Consider the following 14,049-nt stretch of genomic DNA (forward strand, 5'->3'; position numbering starts at 1 on the left):
ATAAGAGCCCAGGGGCGGAGCTACAAGTTAATCGATGACCACATACCTGAAGCTGACCACCCCCCCGACCGGGGCTTGTTGTGCACAGTGTGTGTGTGTGTGTGTGTGTGTGTGTGTGTGTGTGTGTGTGTGTGTGTGTGTGTGTGTGTGTGTGTGTTTAGACTCCATCACTTTTTAAACTTTATATTTAATACAACATGAGTGAGCTGCCGGGGGCCATCAGTGTCTGAGCTCGCCCCCCCTCCCTCGCTGCCCGGGTGGATTTGCTGCAGTCGGCCTCTCGATCAAAGGCAGCAGCTCCCGCCTCCCGCCTCACGCCCACGGTCATGTGACACGGTGGATGAGCACTTGTTTATTTTCAGAGAGACGGGATGAAAGATATGAAAGTGAGACGGCCGCTCTGCCTGGCTTCTCTCCTTCTCTTCTTCTGTGTATCTTCATCCTTCTCTGCTGACCTGCCCCCCCCCTCTCCCCCCAGGGAGGTCAGAGGGCAGAGGGTGCAGAGGGGACAGGGGCACAAGGTGAAGTGCGTAGACTGTAGAAGCTACGCCCCCTCCTGCAGGTTGAGACAGACGTGTGATTGGTCGGCAGATGGAGGGACGGATGACTGAGGAGGGAGGAAGGTGACACATGAAAGATTAACATGAGTGAACCCACATGTAAACACATATGGGGGGGGGGTTAAAAACATCAGTGTGTTGACGCTGTCAGATTTGTCAGACATGTCTGCGGCTGTGACTGATGCTGCCGGACGCTCTCCTCCATCAGTTTCACTCTTATGACTCATGAAACCACGGCCATGCCCGGAATCTGAAGTCATCCAGTCGAGCCCCTAACTGAGGAGCAAAACATCCTCTGCTGCCAGTGGTGGTGTGTCTGCGAGGACAGGGAGGACAGAAAATGTCTCCCAGTGCATTAAAGCACAGACAAAGAGACAAAGTCAAACCTGGAGTCCCCCAGGAAACGAGCTTTTTACAGCTTCACTCACAACTTTACAGCCTTTTACTTTACTGCAATTGAGCAGGACTCAGGAACCGACCAATGGTGTGCAGGCTTTATCAAAACTCAAACAGGAGTGTACCCCCCCCCAGTACTGAATGAAGGCTGGGGCCATCTGCCATAGGTCAATGAAGTCAGAGATTCTTGTGGGACAGTTTAACGTCACTGTGCTGCCAGAGGACAGAGGACAGAGGACAGAGCCGTCAGTGAGTGTTTTTGTCTCCTGTCTCAGGAGCTCTGAGAGCGGAGAGATGGCCATCAGGTTCTCCCTCTTCACCTCCAGTCATCTTTCTTTCCATCAACCCCTCTCTCTTCTCTCTGTTTAGTTTTCCACTGATTCTTCTTCTGCGAGTCTCTTAAAGCCTCTCCAGTGTGACGGTCTGTGTCCATGTGTAGTGTGATTATAGATCAGCTCTAGCTTCTATATTAATACTGTGAAAGTATCAAAGCCTCAGTCCACAGATAAATGCACACAGCCTGTATTCAGAAACTGAGCCTTAAAACCAGCCGTCAGGACTTCTGGAACTTTGTGATGTCACAACAAAGCAGTCGCCAAGCCCCGCCCACCTGGACCCACCATCCAAACCTTGCAGGATTTGGTTTCTCTGAGTGTTTTTACCTGAAATCTGCTATATTTTTATTGGATCAGTCAGAAAACAGTCAGCCAATCAGAAGAGAGGCTCAGAGCCTCCTCTCTTCTGATTGGCTCACAGACCTGTTGTTACTAGAGCTGCAGAGAGAAGCCTGAGAGAGGAGATGTAAAACTACACTGAGATGATTTTTAATATATGTTCTTCTGGATCAACACTTCAAATAAAACACAGAAGAAGAAGAAACATGGAGCTTTAAAACCACTGCCCTTTAAAATCACTTTATTTCAGAGCAAAAAGAATCAATATATCAGTCTTCCAATGCAATGCCAGAATATTGTACATCATTACAGAATCAATATTTACAGCTAAAATAAATTACATTCAAATAAAATGACAGTTGTATTATACAGTTAATTAATCCAGACACAATGACACCTACAGTATGTTTGTTTCACAGCTTGCATCACTGACATCACCCCTCTATAAACATGATGTGACAGTACAGAGAGATCACGTGTCCCGTCCGCGGCGACGGGAACACCAGCGTTCAAACGAAGCACCACGGAGAGCGACCAGCAGAATGAGAACTTAGAAACAGTGAGAAAAAGAAGCGGTATTAAAACCTTCTGCAGAGTGAGAGACAGTTTAATGTCACAAGCAGGGAAGTAGGACAGCCGTGACCAAACCGGCCCAGAGCTCAGCACCAGTGAGGAGGAGGCTGAGGGGCTCAGGGTGCAGCGTGGGAGGAGACATTCATAACCTGGATGTTTTGGTTTAAAGTGGTCGTGCTGTGCGGCGCAACACGCCGTCAGGAGGCCGGTGGGAGGGGAAATGAATGGAGTGAGAATAATGTTAGAAAGCAGCTCCTTTCTCGTCCTTTCTCCAACCCTCTGAGCAGAGGAGGAAACGGATCTGATGAGTGAAATCAGTTTTCTGTCAGAGACTTTTTTGATGATTAAAAGCGACGCAGCAGATGAACCTCAGATGTTCCCTCGCTCCTGTCAGACAGAGAAATGTTCCCTTTAAACGTCCTCATCGTCCTGCAGGAGAGCGCAGGAGGAACCCTGGAGACATCTGAGCTTCATCCAGTGGATGTTACAGCGTCTTTACATGAGGCTAAACTTTCTTTACAGTATCGATCTATATGATGCAACATACAGGACCTGCTGTCAGAGCAGAGCCGCGGCCCGACGTGACATGTGTCATGGAACGGACCGCTCCTTCACGTTGACTAGAGAGCTGAGAGTCAGCGTTTTCTCCTAAACTGCATTTCAAACATCTCCCCGTTTCTCACCCGCCGTGTTCCCGCTCAAACCAAGCCTCAGAACTGATCTCAGAGCAGGTTTCAGCGGGAACACCCACAGTAAGATCTGTACTGAGGGCGAGTGGAGGCCAGATCTTTGAGGGTACACAGGCCGGTACTGAGGAGGGTGTGGGAGGTCGACTGGCACCCCCTAGCTGAAGTGGAGGACTGTGTGCAGAGGAGAGACAGAGTGAGATATATAGAGAGAGAGAGAGGAAGAAGAGGAAGAAGAGGTAGAGCGGGGTTCTCCCTCATCCTCCTCGTCGGACATTAGCGATATCGCAGGATCACTGGAACTGAAAGAGACGAGAAGAGGGAATATTTAGAGGGAGGAGGATGTGAACTCAGACGGTGCTGGGCTGTTGAGTCTGACACTCACTGATGATGATGAGCAGGAGAGCGACCACGACCAAGGCGATGATCATCTTCATCTGTGGAAGAAATGACATGTTACAGCCACTCCTCCCGTCCGACACCGGACAGAACAACATCAGAGATAATGAATGAGACAGTGTCACACACCTTCATGTCTCTCCACCACATCCTCCTGTGCAGCTGTTTGGCTCGGCTGCTGAAGGCAGACGCGTTGTCTGATAGGCTCTCTGCAGCGTCACGTGACCGCAGCAAAGACGCCGACACGTGAGGAGGAGAAGAAGAAGCATGTGTTAATCAGCAGGTAAACAATAATCTGGTTATTGTCTCAGTCTGGTGCTGTAGGGAGGCTCCGGCTCTGGCCCTGTGTTGTGCATGTGCAGTTAGAATGTGTTGGGTTATGTAAGTGTTCAGCTGCCAAATTTGTGCACAGTGGAGGAAAAAGCACATTCTCTCCAGCGTCCTCCCTCCTCTCCTCCTGCTGCCCACACCCCTCCCTCTCTGTCCCCTGGATACTGTTGTTAACTTGATGTTTATGCATGTTAACAGGAAGCTTCCCGCTCCCTCGCGTGCGACGCTGCGCTCGTCCAAGCCCCTGTCCCTCTTTAGAGTCTTTGTGTCCGTCATGTGTCTGCTGTCTCCACGTCCACGTGCCTGGTAACCAGCGCTCGCCTCCACAAAGAGAGGCCTCTGACAAGATGCTCGTTAATCCTGAGGAATTTAACGACAGGCTACCTGCACACGGCTCAGAGAGAGAGTGTCAGTCACAGGAAATGATCCTGCTCACAGACAACAACACGCACAAACTGATGTGTTCCAGATGTGCCTCATTGTCTTGGTTGGCTGGTCAACATGACAGAGACAAAGACATCTGTGTGGATGTCATCATGAGATACTGCCAACAGCCAGGAGCACTTCCCTCTCATGTCTTCATCAGTGAAGGAGGAGGAGGAGGAGGAGGAGGAGGAGACCTGTGCGTGTCTTGTTGGAAGCCTCACATGTGAGTGAAGTTGTGTAACGGTGAGAGCGTGACACATTTCACACACCTGCTTCATATATGTGTGAGTGAGAGCGTAGGACCTGTCAGACACACACCTGGTCTCATCACTCACCTGTAAAGTGAACTGAGTATTTATGAGCAGCAGCTCCCACACAGCCTCAGTCCTGCTGGACCTCAGTCATTACAGTGTTACATACACTATATTACATATTTCTACAGGGTTTAATGTAGAACTGCAATAATTTCTCCATTAATTTCTCTTTTAATAATGAAATGATCAGGTTTCAGTCATTTTTCAAGCTAAACTTTTGCTTCAAAAATGTTCTTTGTCATGTATTTAATGTCTCTCTAATAAAACACGAGACATTTGAAGAATCACCTTCAGATGTTTCCTGAGAATCTGGAACTCGTTAGCTGCAGCCCTCGTTTAATACAAACTCCTTGTTATGTGATTAATTTCAGAGCCTGACTAACAGACTGTAGCTGAAGCTCATTCCCTCAGACAGAACACACAGCTGCCTCTAAACACCTCATGCAGATTGTTGATCATTTGTCTGCTGCTCCTTCATTTGACTTTTTTCTCTTGAACATTTCTAAACTCAAAATATTTTTCTCATATACAAACTGCTGAGAGTTGTTTATACAACTCTTTTCTAGTCTTATTGACCAGTCAAAGCTCTTTACAATGGAAGCCACATTCACCCACTCACACAGCTCTTATACAGCACTGTTCTCCCACTAACATACGTGTCACACTGATGACAGATTGGAGGCACTTTGAGTTTCAGTATCTTGCCCAAGGACACTTGCTGGGAAGCTGGGAATCAAACCACGACCTTGCAGTTGGTGGACGACCCTGTCTACCTCCTGAGCCACAGCAGCTCCAAAACCTGAACCTGAGGTACATTTAGGATCATTAGGCCTCATTTACAAATATATTATTTATTTTGTTTTATTTATTTATTGTTTTTAATCGGTTGCACGTTGCAGAAATTTTACGGGTCGAATCCCCAAATAATCCGACTGACAGTGAAGGCAACACTCCTCAGAGACGTGTGCTAAACATTAAGACACACACACACACACACACACACACACACACACACACACACACACACTCTTGGTGAGACTCACCTGACTTGTCCTGCAGGTCGTCGAGACGCTCACCCCTCTCTATCACTTTGGAGATGTTCTCCTGCATCACGTCGATGACCTCATCAACCTGCGACTGCACCCTGAGGACACATGTCGGTGTGAGACACAGAATCATCAGTGACAGACATGAATCATCAGTTCAGCAGCAAACACCTGTTTATTCCAACAATATCCTCCTCTCTGCATCGAGCCTCGTCCTGCTGGCAGCTGACAAAAAGCCTGTTGAATGCTTCTGGGCCTCGCTGCACCTGCCTGCACCTGTGTGCGCCTGTGTGCACCTGTCTGCGCCTGTGTGCACCTGTCTGCACCTGTCTGCACCTGTGTGCACCTGTGTGCACCTGTCTGCACCTGTCTGCGCCTGTCTGCACCTGTCTGCGCCTGTCTGCACCTGTCTGCACCTGTCTGCACCTGTCTGCACCTGTCTGCGCCTGTCTGCGCCTGTCTGCGCCTGTCTGCGCCTGTCTGCGCCTGTCTGCACCTGTCTGCACCTGTCTGCACCTGTCTGGTATCTGCAGGATTACACTCCAATCCTTGCTTCATTCACACTACTCACACCTGAGCATGGTGTGACTGGAACACATTACCCTTCAGTCACTCTTGGATGGACGGATGGATTCATTCATTCATTCTCTTATTTCAAAGTAACTCTTGGTGGGACGCAGGCTCAGCAAGGAGGGGGGCAGTGGAGGAGTGTATTTCCTCTAACAGATGATCACATCAGCACCGTTCCACTGATCATTTCAGACCAGGAGGAGCTGCCACAAACACTCACTACCACCTGACCTTACCACCTGACCTCAGAGCTTCAGGTTCAGACAGACAGGTGAGGAGCATGAGCCCCGTGAGTACCACATTTCCAGAATCAGTGATGGTGGCATCTGGTTTCATGTGCTCACAACAATGACAAACTGTAAGGATGAGGCGAGTGTGGAGAAACAAGTCTGGTTGCCAGACCGACTCAACAATGACCTCCTCTGTTCTCTGGCCGTCTGGACTGGAGGTTCATGTGGAAACAGAGTGCAGAGGGACTGAGGCGTCCCGGGGAGGTTACACAATGAACCTGCACCGGTCCTCTTACACAATCGGCTAATAACCACAGCTTCTGGTAAACATGCCGAGGCACAGTTACATAACACCAACACCAAAACTTCAGAGTGCTAGTGATACAGCTCTGACCTCTGGCTCTGAGCTGTAAGAAGGAATGTGTGAATACTTACTGCTTGATTTTGTCGTTCTGAGGTCCAAACCTGGGTCCTGTGGGCCCTCGCCTGGAAAACACAAGCCCAAGCCAAAGTTACTCATTTAAAGTAGGAACTTTCAACTGCAGATTATTTCACTGTTGACTTTGGATACTCTGCTTTAAGCGATCCTCATTTATTACTATTAATACTGCTCTCATTTTTTTAGTTTAAAGCTCCATATTTTCTTCTTCTTCTGTGTTTTATTTAAAGTATTGATCCATCAGAAGATATAAAAACCATCTCCTCTCTCAGGCTTCTCTCTGCAGCTCTAGTAACAACAGGTCAGTGAGCCAATCAGAAGAGAGGAGGCTCTGAGCCTCTCTTCTGATTGGCTGACTGTTTTCTGAGTGATCCAATAAAAATAAAGCAGATTTCAGGTAAAAACACTCAGAGAAACCAAATCCTGCAAGGTTTGGATGGTGGGTCCAGGTGGGCGGGGCTTGGTGACTGCTTTGTTGTGACATCACAAAGTTCCAGAAGTCCTGACGGCTGGTTTTAAGGCTCAGTTTCTGAATACAGGCTGTGTGCATTTCTCTGTGGACTGAGGCTTTGATACTTTCACAGTATTAATATAGAAGCTAGAGCTGATCTATAATCACACTACACATGGACACAGACCTTTACACTGGAGGAGCTTTAATTGTGACTCCACAGTGTAAAATGGCTAAACTCAGTGCCTGAATACAATATGTCCGTGCACAGACTCACAGAAAGAAGTCTTCCTCCTCATCTGAATCCTCTTCCAGCAGGTTCCTCTGTAAAAAAGGAAAAGGTCAGAGGTCAGATGAGGATAAGCTCTGGATGTTGAATGAGGACTGTCTGGAGGGGAGCTGGGTCGACTGGGGCAGTGAGGCTGGAGAAAAATGGGACAGTGTCTTCACTAAGCTTTCCTCCTGTTCTGGGGCCAGTGTCCGTGTCGGGACTGGGAACCACCACACTGATTTTCAAACTTTTTTCATTCTGGTTGCCTGGTAACAACTATGGGTTTCGGTGGTGATGACATCGCCCTGCCACCTACAGTGTGTCACTCATCCCTTGGTTGTGGACAAAGACGAACAGGTTTAAAGGGGACAGAATAAAGTATTGTTGGGTTTGAAATGTTTCCAGATCCGGTTCAAACCAGCACCAGAACCAAACCCTCACAACACAGAGACAACACTGTCACAGAGCTGATGTGCAGATCAATAGGAGCTTTTTCAGAAGGCAGAAATGGACAAAAGCATTATTATTATTAAACTGCACTTAGGACATTATGACTAACAATAAAGGTCTGTTGTCTCTGCTGCTCTGTTTGCCAAACCTCAATAAAAACTCTTCCTCCTCTGAAAGACTCTGAAACGTCCAATCAGTCTGCTGAGAACCTAAAATGGACATTCACATTGTGGTAGAAGAACAGAGGCATTTCTGATATCTTCAGGCAGATTACCTCCCAAAAACACTGCTATTCATAGAGACTTAGTGAGGACAGCTGCATTAAATCATCACAGGAGGAGAGAGTCAGAGTCTGTTCTTCACTGGATGGCAAACAGCCAGAATATATTCTGCTACTGGGAAAGAAAGCTCTGCATCTTTACTTGAGATTATTGAAGGATGGAGGCAAACACTGCGTGCCTACAGCATGCTGGTGCACGGGTTTGGGAGCAGCATTAATCACGTTTAGATTACAGGAGGCAGAAGTAGTTTAGACACTGAAATCCCTCCAGGCTGCTGCAGTCAAACTCAAGAGGAGAGTTTAGTGTCACTCACAAAGACAATAAATTCTTGCGGCCACATAAGTTGAATCTCCAAACCTTGAGTCATGGTAATCACATCTACCATCCATGGCCCCCTCGAGGAAACCCCGCAGATGTCCAGCTGCCAGTCCATGCCATGCCAACAGAGACATTTATTTTCTAGTAAATACACTGTCATCTGCTAAAAGGCTGCGGCATGGAGGCCACATGATCATAAAGAACTTTATAAGTGGAGGCTCTAACAGCCTCCTCCTGTGCGACCTCTTTCTTTCTTTCCACTGCCTGGGATGGGAAACATGAAGGGAGCTGTTATGTATTATCAGAGGCTGGGGGGGGGGGGGGGGGGGGGGGGGGGGGCATGGTAGGTGGAAAGGGTCATTTTGTTCTCCCCGTAAGCTTCTCTTTGATCCCAGTTCAACATAAAAATGAATAAGATTACACAGAGGAAACAGAATAAAGTGAAGGATCAGCGAGAGGACATGGGGGGTGGGGGAGGAGGTGGAAGAATGGGGTGGGGTCAGGGGTGATGTCTCTGATTAAAACCAGACATTTGGCCACAGGAGTTCCTTCACTTCATCCCCCCCCCCTTCAGAGGTTTCTCCTTTTCTTCTCCCTCATTATTAGTTCTAACAGCAACATCTGCATCTTCGACCAACATCTGTTTCTGACTGAGATGTTTTGATAAAATGAAATCCAGTGGACTTCTATGATAAAAGTGATCAATAGATTCATATGATACAGAATTAATCTCACAGCTTTCGACCTTTTCTGACTCTGGACATGTTTATTACATTCTCTCACTGTCCTCTACGTCCTGACGATAAATCCTTCCGTCTGTGTCTCACCCTCTCACTGCGAATAGATCCCGTGACCTCGTCGTCATTCAGGTGTCGTTTAAACTTGGGGGGCATGTTGGCTTCAGACTGCTCCTCCCGATCTGGCTCCCTCTGCAGGACAGAAGGAGAAGATTCGTTAGGGCCTGCGGCACTGTGGAACAGCCTGAACACAAACATTCGGACACCTGCACTCAGTGTTGGCAGCCTGCTGAGTGAGAGCACTTTAACACTGGTAGGTGGAAGTGATTGGAATCACAGGCAGAGCTGCAGCCAGCTCGTGTCTGGGAGCAGAGTGTGGAGAACAAAGGACAAAGTGTATGAGCTGAGTGAGACTGTAAATCTAAACTTTACTCATGACAACAACATTCACTGGTTTAGTAATGATTGCATAAATGAAACTGGTCATCCTCAAGGAATCTGAGGAGGACTCAGACGCTTCCTGTTAGACAGGCTGACTTTGTTATGAGTCACAGAGCTGACTTCTTTCATTTCCTCTGCAGTTTAATTTTCAGATGGACCATGTAAAGACACCTGCTGTCTGTAAAAACGGTTTGATTCCTCATCAGCTAACAGAAACACAAGCCTTATGAAGATATCCTCTCAAGATGTCTTAATTCTTAATATTTATGCAGTCAGTCTCTGAGCTGTGAAAGGAAATGTCATCATCGCTCTGTGTGCCTTTGGGTGAAGAACTCTACGATGTCAGATGTGGAAAACACACTGTTCCTCCATTGACACCCCCTTGAGTGTGTGTTTGGGCGTTACATGTTCCAAACAGGGCGACAAAACACAACAGTAAAGCGCCTCTGTGACACTGAAGTGAACAACATGTGATCCTCAGGCCTGAAGGTAATCACCAGACACACACACACACACACACACACACACACACACACACACACACACCACTCTCAGTCCTACAATACAACTTGTACCATTGAATCCAGTTCAGTCTGACACTGAGGCTTTCTCAGCAGCGTCCTTCTCTGGCACTGCTGAAGGAAAAAGACCTGACAGTGTCCAGGAGAGGAGAGGACGTGTCCAGTTAACAGAGGAGGAGCAGGGGACAAGGCTCTATCTGAAGCAGCGACAGCATGAAGAGACACAGAGAGAGACAGAGAAGAAGAAGCAGGTCTAACAGGTTAGGGCTGCAGAAGGATGACAAGTCTATTACAAGAGAGGGATTTTAAAAAGGTACAAATCCATAAAAACAGTGTTAGATTCACATTAAAACTACAGACAGTGTGATGCCAGGGTAGGTTCTGTCAGTTTCTGGATTGCAACTTTAAATACATACTAATGTAATTTAATGCTAATGCAAATCTAAACTACTCTGTCTAAGAAAAGAGAAAACACAGGATGCAGCCTCTTCTGAGGAGTTTGGCTATTTTTAACTGAATACTGATTTTTTGACTAATGTAAAAGCTTTAAGGTCCAAATTAAGTCTCCAGAGAAGAGCTGGTATGAAAATGAATGTGACATCTCTGGAGCACAGCTGGAATCACATCATAGCCTCTGGTAGCTAGCTGGCTGAGCTGCTTGTTAGTCACAATTAAACAGCAAACACGGCAGAATGTCGTAGTGTACGACGCTTGAACAACACGCTGCTCCACCACAGTGATTAAAGAAGAAGAATCACCATCTCTGACGTTAACACGGCTAACTACATGCGAATTTCTCTGTTTCAGACAGGCCGCTTGGATCACTGAAAAAATTAGCTACCCCGCTAAGCTAAGCTAAACTAAGCTAAGCTAAGGATGCTAACGCGGCTAGCTACCTGCAGCTGTCCCACAGGATCCGACCCTCGATGCTGGTGAAGACAAACACGCAGAGACTCGGGTGTTAGTCCGGGGGGGTTTCAAGCTTCTCAGTGGCTTTTACGGGTTTGTGTGATTCATTTCAAACGGATGTCCGGGCGATGAGACGGGATTGTCATTATGGATGCTAGCAGTCGGCTTCCCCCTCAGTCTGAATCAGCTGACCGGGAAATGTACACAAACAGCTGGAGGAGAGAGGTGCTGCAGATGTGTGACACAAATATTTTATTTCATCGTCATTGTTTTTCTTTAGGCAGAAAATATTCCAGCTGCTCATAGAAATATACAACTCTCAGACTACTGAAAATAAATACACGTTTATTTGAGTAAACCTTCTATTTATACTTGACTTGAGTATTAACTCATATTTTATGCTACTTTTATTTTTTAATGTGAGAAGGAAATATTGTATTTTTACTCCAGTTAATTTATTTGATAACTAAAGCTGCTGTTAATCACTATTTTATAAGTACTTAAGTATTATAATATATATTAGGAGCTATTTTTGCTTCTAATACTTTAAGCACATTGTGCTTCTTGTGTCATTTTACTTTAATAAAAATCTAAATTCATGGCTTTTATTTAAATTGCAGACTTTTGACGCTGATGTACCTAGTTTTATTTAAATAAAATATCTGAATATTCCTCCACCGCCTGTTTTAGGGAGGTTCTGTGCCTCACCTGTAGATGGTAGCAGCGCGCCAGACGTGCATCTATCCCGCCTGAATTGGACCGTAGAGGAAGAAGATAAACTTTTACCGGAAGAGAACACACGCTCAGCGACCAGTTGGTAAGCCGCGTGTAAATCAGGCTGCATTTATGAATTAACGGTTGTGTCCTCAGAGACAGTTTCATGTTTTTAACGCTGGAGTTCTTTGTGTACCTACAGGTTGAAGGTTGAAACCGGCCTCCGTGGTTGTTCTCCTCCTCCCGAGCCGCTCACCGTCCCCACAGAGAGATGCAGAGTGCCGGAGGCGGCGCCGAGCAGCTTCACCCTCCTCACCCGCTGTTCGGAGGAGCGCTGTCCGCTGTCATCCCCCGCAGCGCCACGGACATCAGTGAGCTGAGGGAGATCCCGGACAACCAGGAGGTGTTTGCTCACGCACACACCGACCAGAGCCTCATAGTTGAGCTGGTGGAGTACCAGGGGCAGGTGGCAGACCAGGACTCCGCCAGGTATCACTTTGAGGACATCGCGGGCAGTAACAAATCTCTGGAGCCAGGTGCTTTTGAGGTGACTAGCGTTGTGGCTCTTCCCAAATCCGATGTGTCCCTGTCAGAGTGCAGCTCAGCCTGGACGCTCACTGGCACACAGTGTGTATCCAAGTTCAACGAAGAGGCGAGGAACACAGTGACCCTTCACCTGGGGCTGTTCCGCCTGCCCCAGTTCTCCACAGAGGTCCTGATCACCTTCAATGACCCGCAGAGTATCAGCCCTGACAGCAGCAGTGCAGCTGCTGCGGGGACACACGGGGTGCCGTGGACGGTGCAGGACTTCCAGCGCTTGTTGCAGACTCTGACTCTGCACAACCCTGGGCTGTTTGGATAGAGCAACTGCTGCTGACCTCATAACCACCAAGACATCTAGTCTCTCTCTGTGACACAACCCTAACCCTAGCTCTGTGACAGGCCACAGTAAACCCTCTAGGACTGTGTTTCTCTAGGGGCCCCACAAGCATCTGGCCTGAGGCATTCTTTGGGTCCCAACAGTTTTGGAAGCGGCCCTTCTCCTGCCCTGACACAGGAGTTCATGTTCTGTTCTGCCTTTAATGTTGACTTTGTTTAAGCAATTAAAATGAACTGACAGCTCAATGTCTCATGATGTAATTGAGTTGTGTCATAATAGAAGTTTTAGAGGAAAAATCTTGGACTTTTTCATTATCTTTTGCTAATTAAGATGTTTGTAGGTTGAATGTGTTTTTTTTTTTGGGCTTTTTGTGCCTTTAATGGACAGGACAGTAGAGAGACAGGAGCTGGGGAGGCAGAGAGAGGGGGAACGACACACAGGAAAGGGCCGTCCGATGTGGGAGTCGAACCGGGGGCCAGCTGCAGCGAGACTTTAGCCTCTATATATGGGGCGCCTGCATAACCCACTGCGCTATGCGATTGAAAATGATCTGTACTGGGGGGATCTAACTCCAACAGATAAATAAAATCACATTGTTGTTTTTCAAGGCATTTCTGTTACCTGTGAAGGTGTGCACCTGAGAGAAATGTGAGATTTGAGACAAATAACAAATGTCAGACATTTGATTTTCCACCTGTTTCCCACCACATTCCCCTTCGCCCAGCCTTCTCCGCCCCACTCAAGCATTTCCTCCCTCCACCCTTCTGCCTGTCTTCTTTTATTTCACTCCAAACTACTGCCACCATCCTCAGGTGTGTTTTCATGCAGACACATGCTGACACATTCAGCTGACAAAGAGCAGAACCACAAACTTCACAGGCCACCAAATGTTCATTTAATAACACCCAACTTTGTGCTGCACTGCTGAGATCTCCATATTGTTTTACAGTGACATGGTAATAAAGAGTAATAGTAGAGGTCAGAAGGTTGGGGGTGAAATGAGATGCTTCCCTCCGGTGCAGTTAAAACACAGGTAATATTCATGGATCCTCAGTGTCTTCAGTCGGACTTAGGTTTGGTCATAAACAGTGAAAATGGAGAGGGCGAGTCCCAGCAGGAATATGTATTAGACTGTTTCCATCATTGACTGCAGTGGCCTCATGATGGAATAATTCATTATCCTGAAACTTGGAGAGGCCAGTTTGGTGAAGAAGAAAATTTATGGAATAAGAAATGGACTTTATTAATCGTGGCTTTGAAGTTCAAACCAGCCCTTTCAGATGCAAGTCTCAAGCCATTTTCCCTCAGTTACATGTGCAGCTACTTGAAGAAAAATGGCTGCTGTTGAATAAAACTCCTCAACTGGGGAATTCAGGTAAGTCTTGCATAACAAACAAGAGGAAGCACAGTCTGTCTCCCCAAAGCCACATCAA

General features: G+C 47.1%; 2 protein-coding genes across 3 annotated transcripts; one reads left to right on the forward strand and one right to left on the reverse strand.

The window, feature by feature from the left end:
* Positions 1-1,864: 1,864 nt before the first annotated feature.
* On the reverse strand, positions 1,865-11,234 carry vamp4 (vesicle associated membrane protein 4). Of its 2 annotated transcripts, XM_022764889.1 has the most exons (9): positions 11,010-11,234; positions 10,168-10,224; positions 9,242-9,343; positions 7,372-7,418; positions 6,640-6,690; positions 5,402-5,502; positions 3,418-3,497; positions 3,275-3,326; positions 1,865-3,191 (listed from the first exon to the last, which is right to left on the reverse strand). In XM_022764889.1, the coding sequence occupies exons 2-9, from the start codon at positions 10,168-10,170 to the stop codon at positions 3,166-3,168; spliced, it is 462 nt and encodes a 153-aa protein (XP_022620610.1). In that variant the 5' UTR covers positions 10,171-10,224; positions 11,010-11,234; the 3' UTR covers positions 1,865-3,165. The 2 variants fall into 2 exon arrangements, with proteins under 2 accessions (XP_022620610.1, XP_022620611.1); XM_022764890.1 differs by lacking the exon at positions 10,168-10,224.
* A 522-nt stretch (positions 11,235-11,756) lies between these two features.
* rangrf (RAN guanine nucleotide release factor) lies at positions 11,757-13,022 on the forward strand. Its single transcript, XM_022764888.1, has 2 exons — positions 11,757-11,839; positions 11,939-13,022. Exon 2 carries the CDS (start codon positions 12,008-12,010, stop codon positions 12,596-12,598), a length of 591 nt encoding a protein of 196 aa, XP_022620609.1. The 5' UTR covers positions 11,757-11,839; positions 11,939-12,007; the 3' UTR covers positions 12,599-13,022.
* Positions 13,023-14,049: the final 1,027 nt, after the last annotated feature.

This window comes from Seriola dumerili, unplaced genomic scaffold, assembly GCF_002260705.1.
Source record: "Seriola dumerili isolate Sdu_G_001 unplaced genomic scaffold, Sdu_1.0 BDQW01000592.1, whole genome shotgun sequence".
NCBI classification, from domain to species: domain Eukaryota; kingdom Metazoa; phylum Chordata; class Actinopteri; order Carangiformes; family Carangidae; genus Seriola; species Seriola dumerili.

Excerpts from the sequence above, each read along its gene's own strand:
- vamp4 (XM_022764889.1), bottom strand. Across the intron at positions 7,419-9,241 it reads GATCTATTCGCAGTGAGAGG|AGGAACCTGCTGGAAGAGGA; the intron begins GTGAGACACAGA and ends CCTTTTTTACAG. Across the intron at positions 3,192-3,274 it reads TCTCCTGCTCATCATCATCA|TTCCAGTGATCCTGCGATAT; the intron begins GTGAGTGTCAGA and ends CGTCTCTTTCAG.
- rangrf (XM_022764888.1), top strand. The coding sequence starts at position 12,008 with ATGCAGAGTGCCGGAGGCGGCGCCGAGCAGCTTCACCCTCCTCACCCG.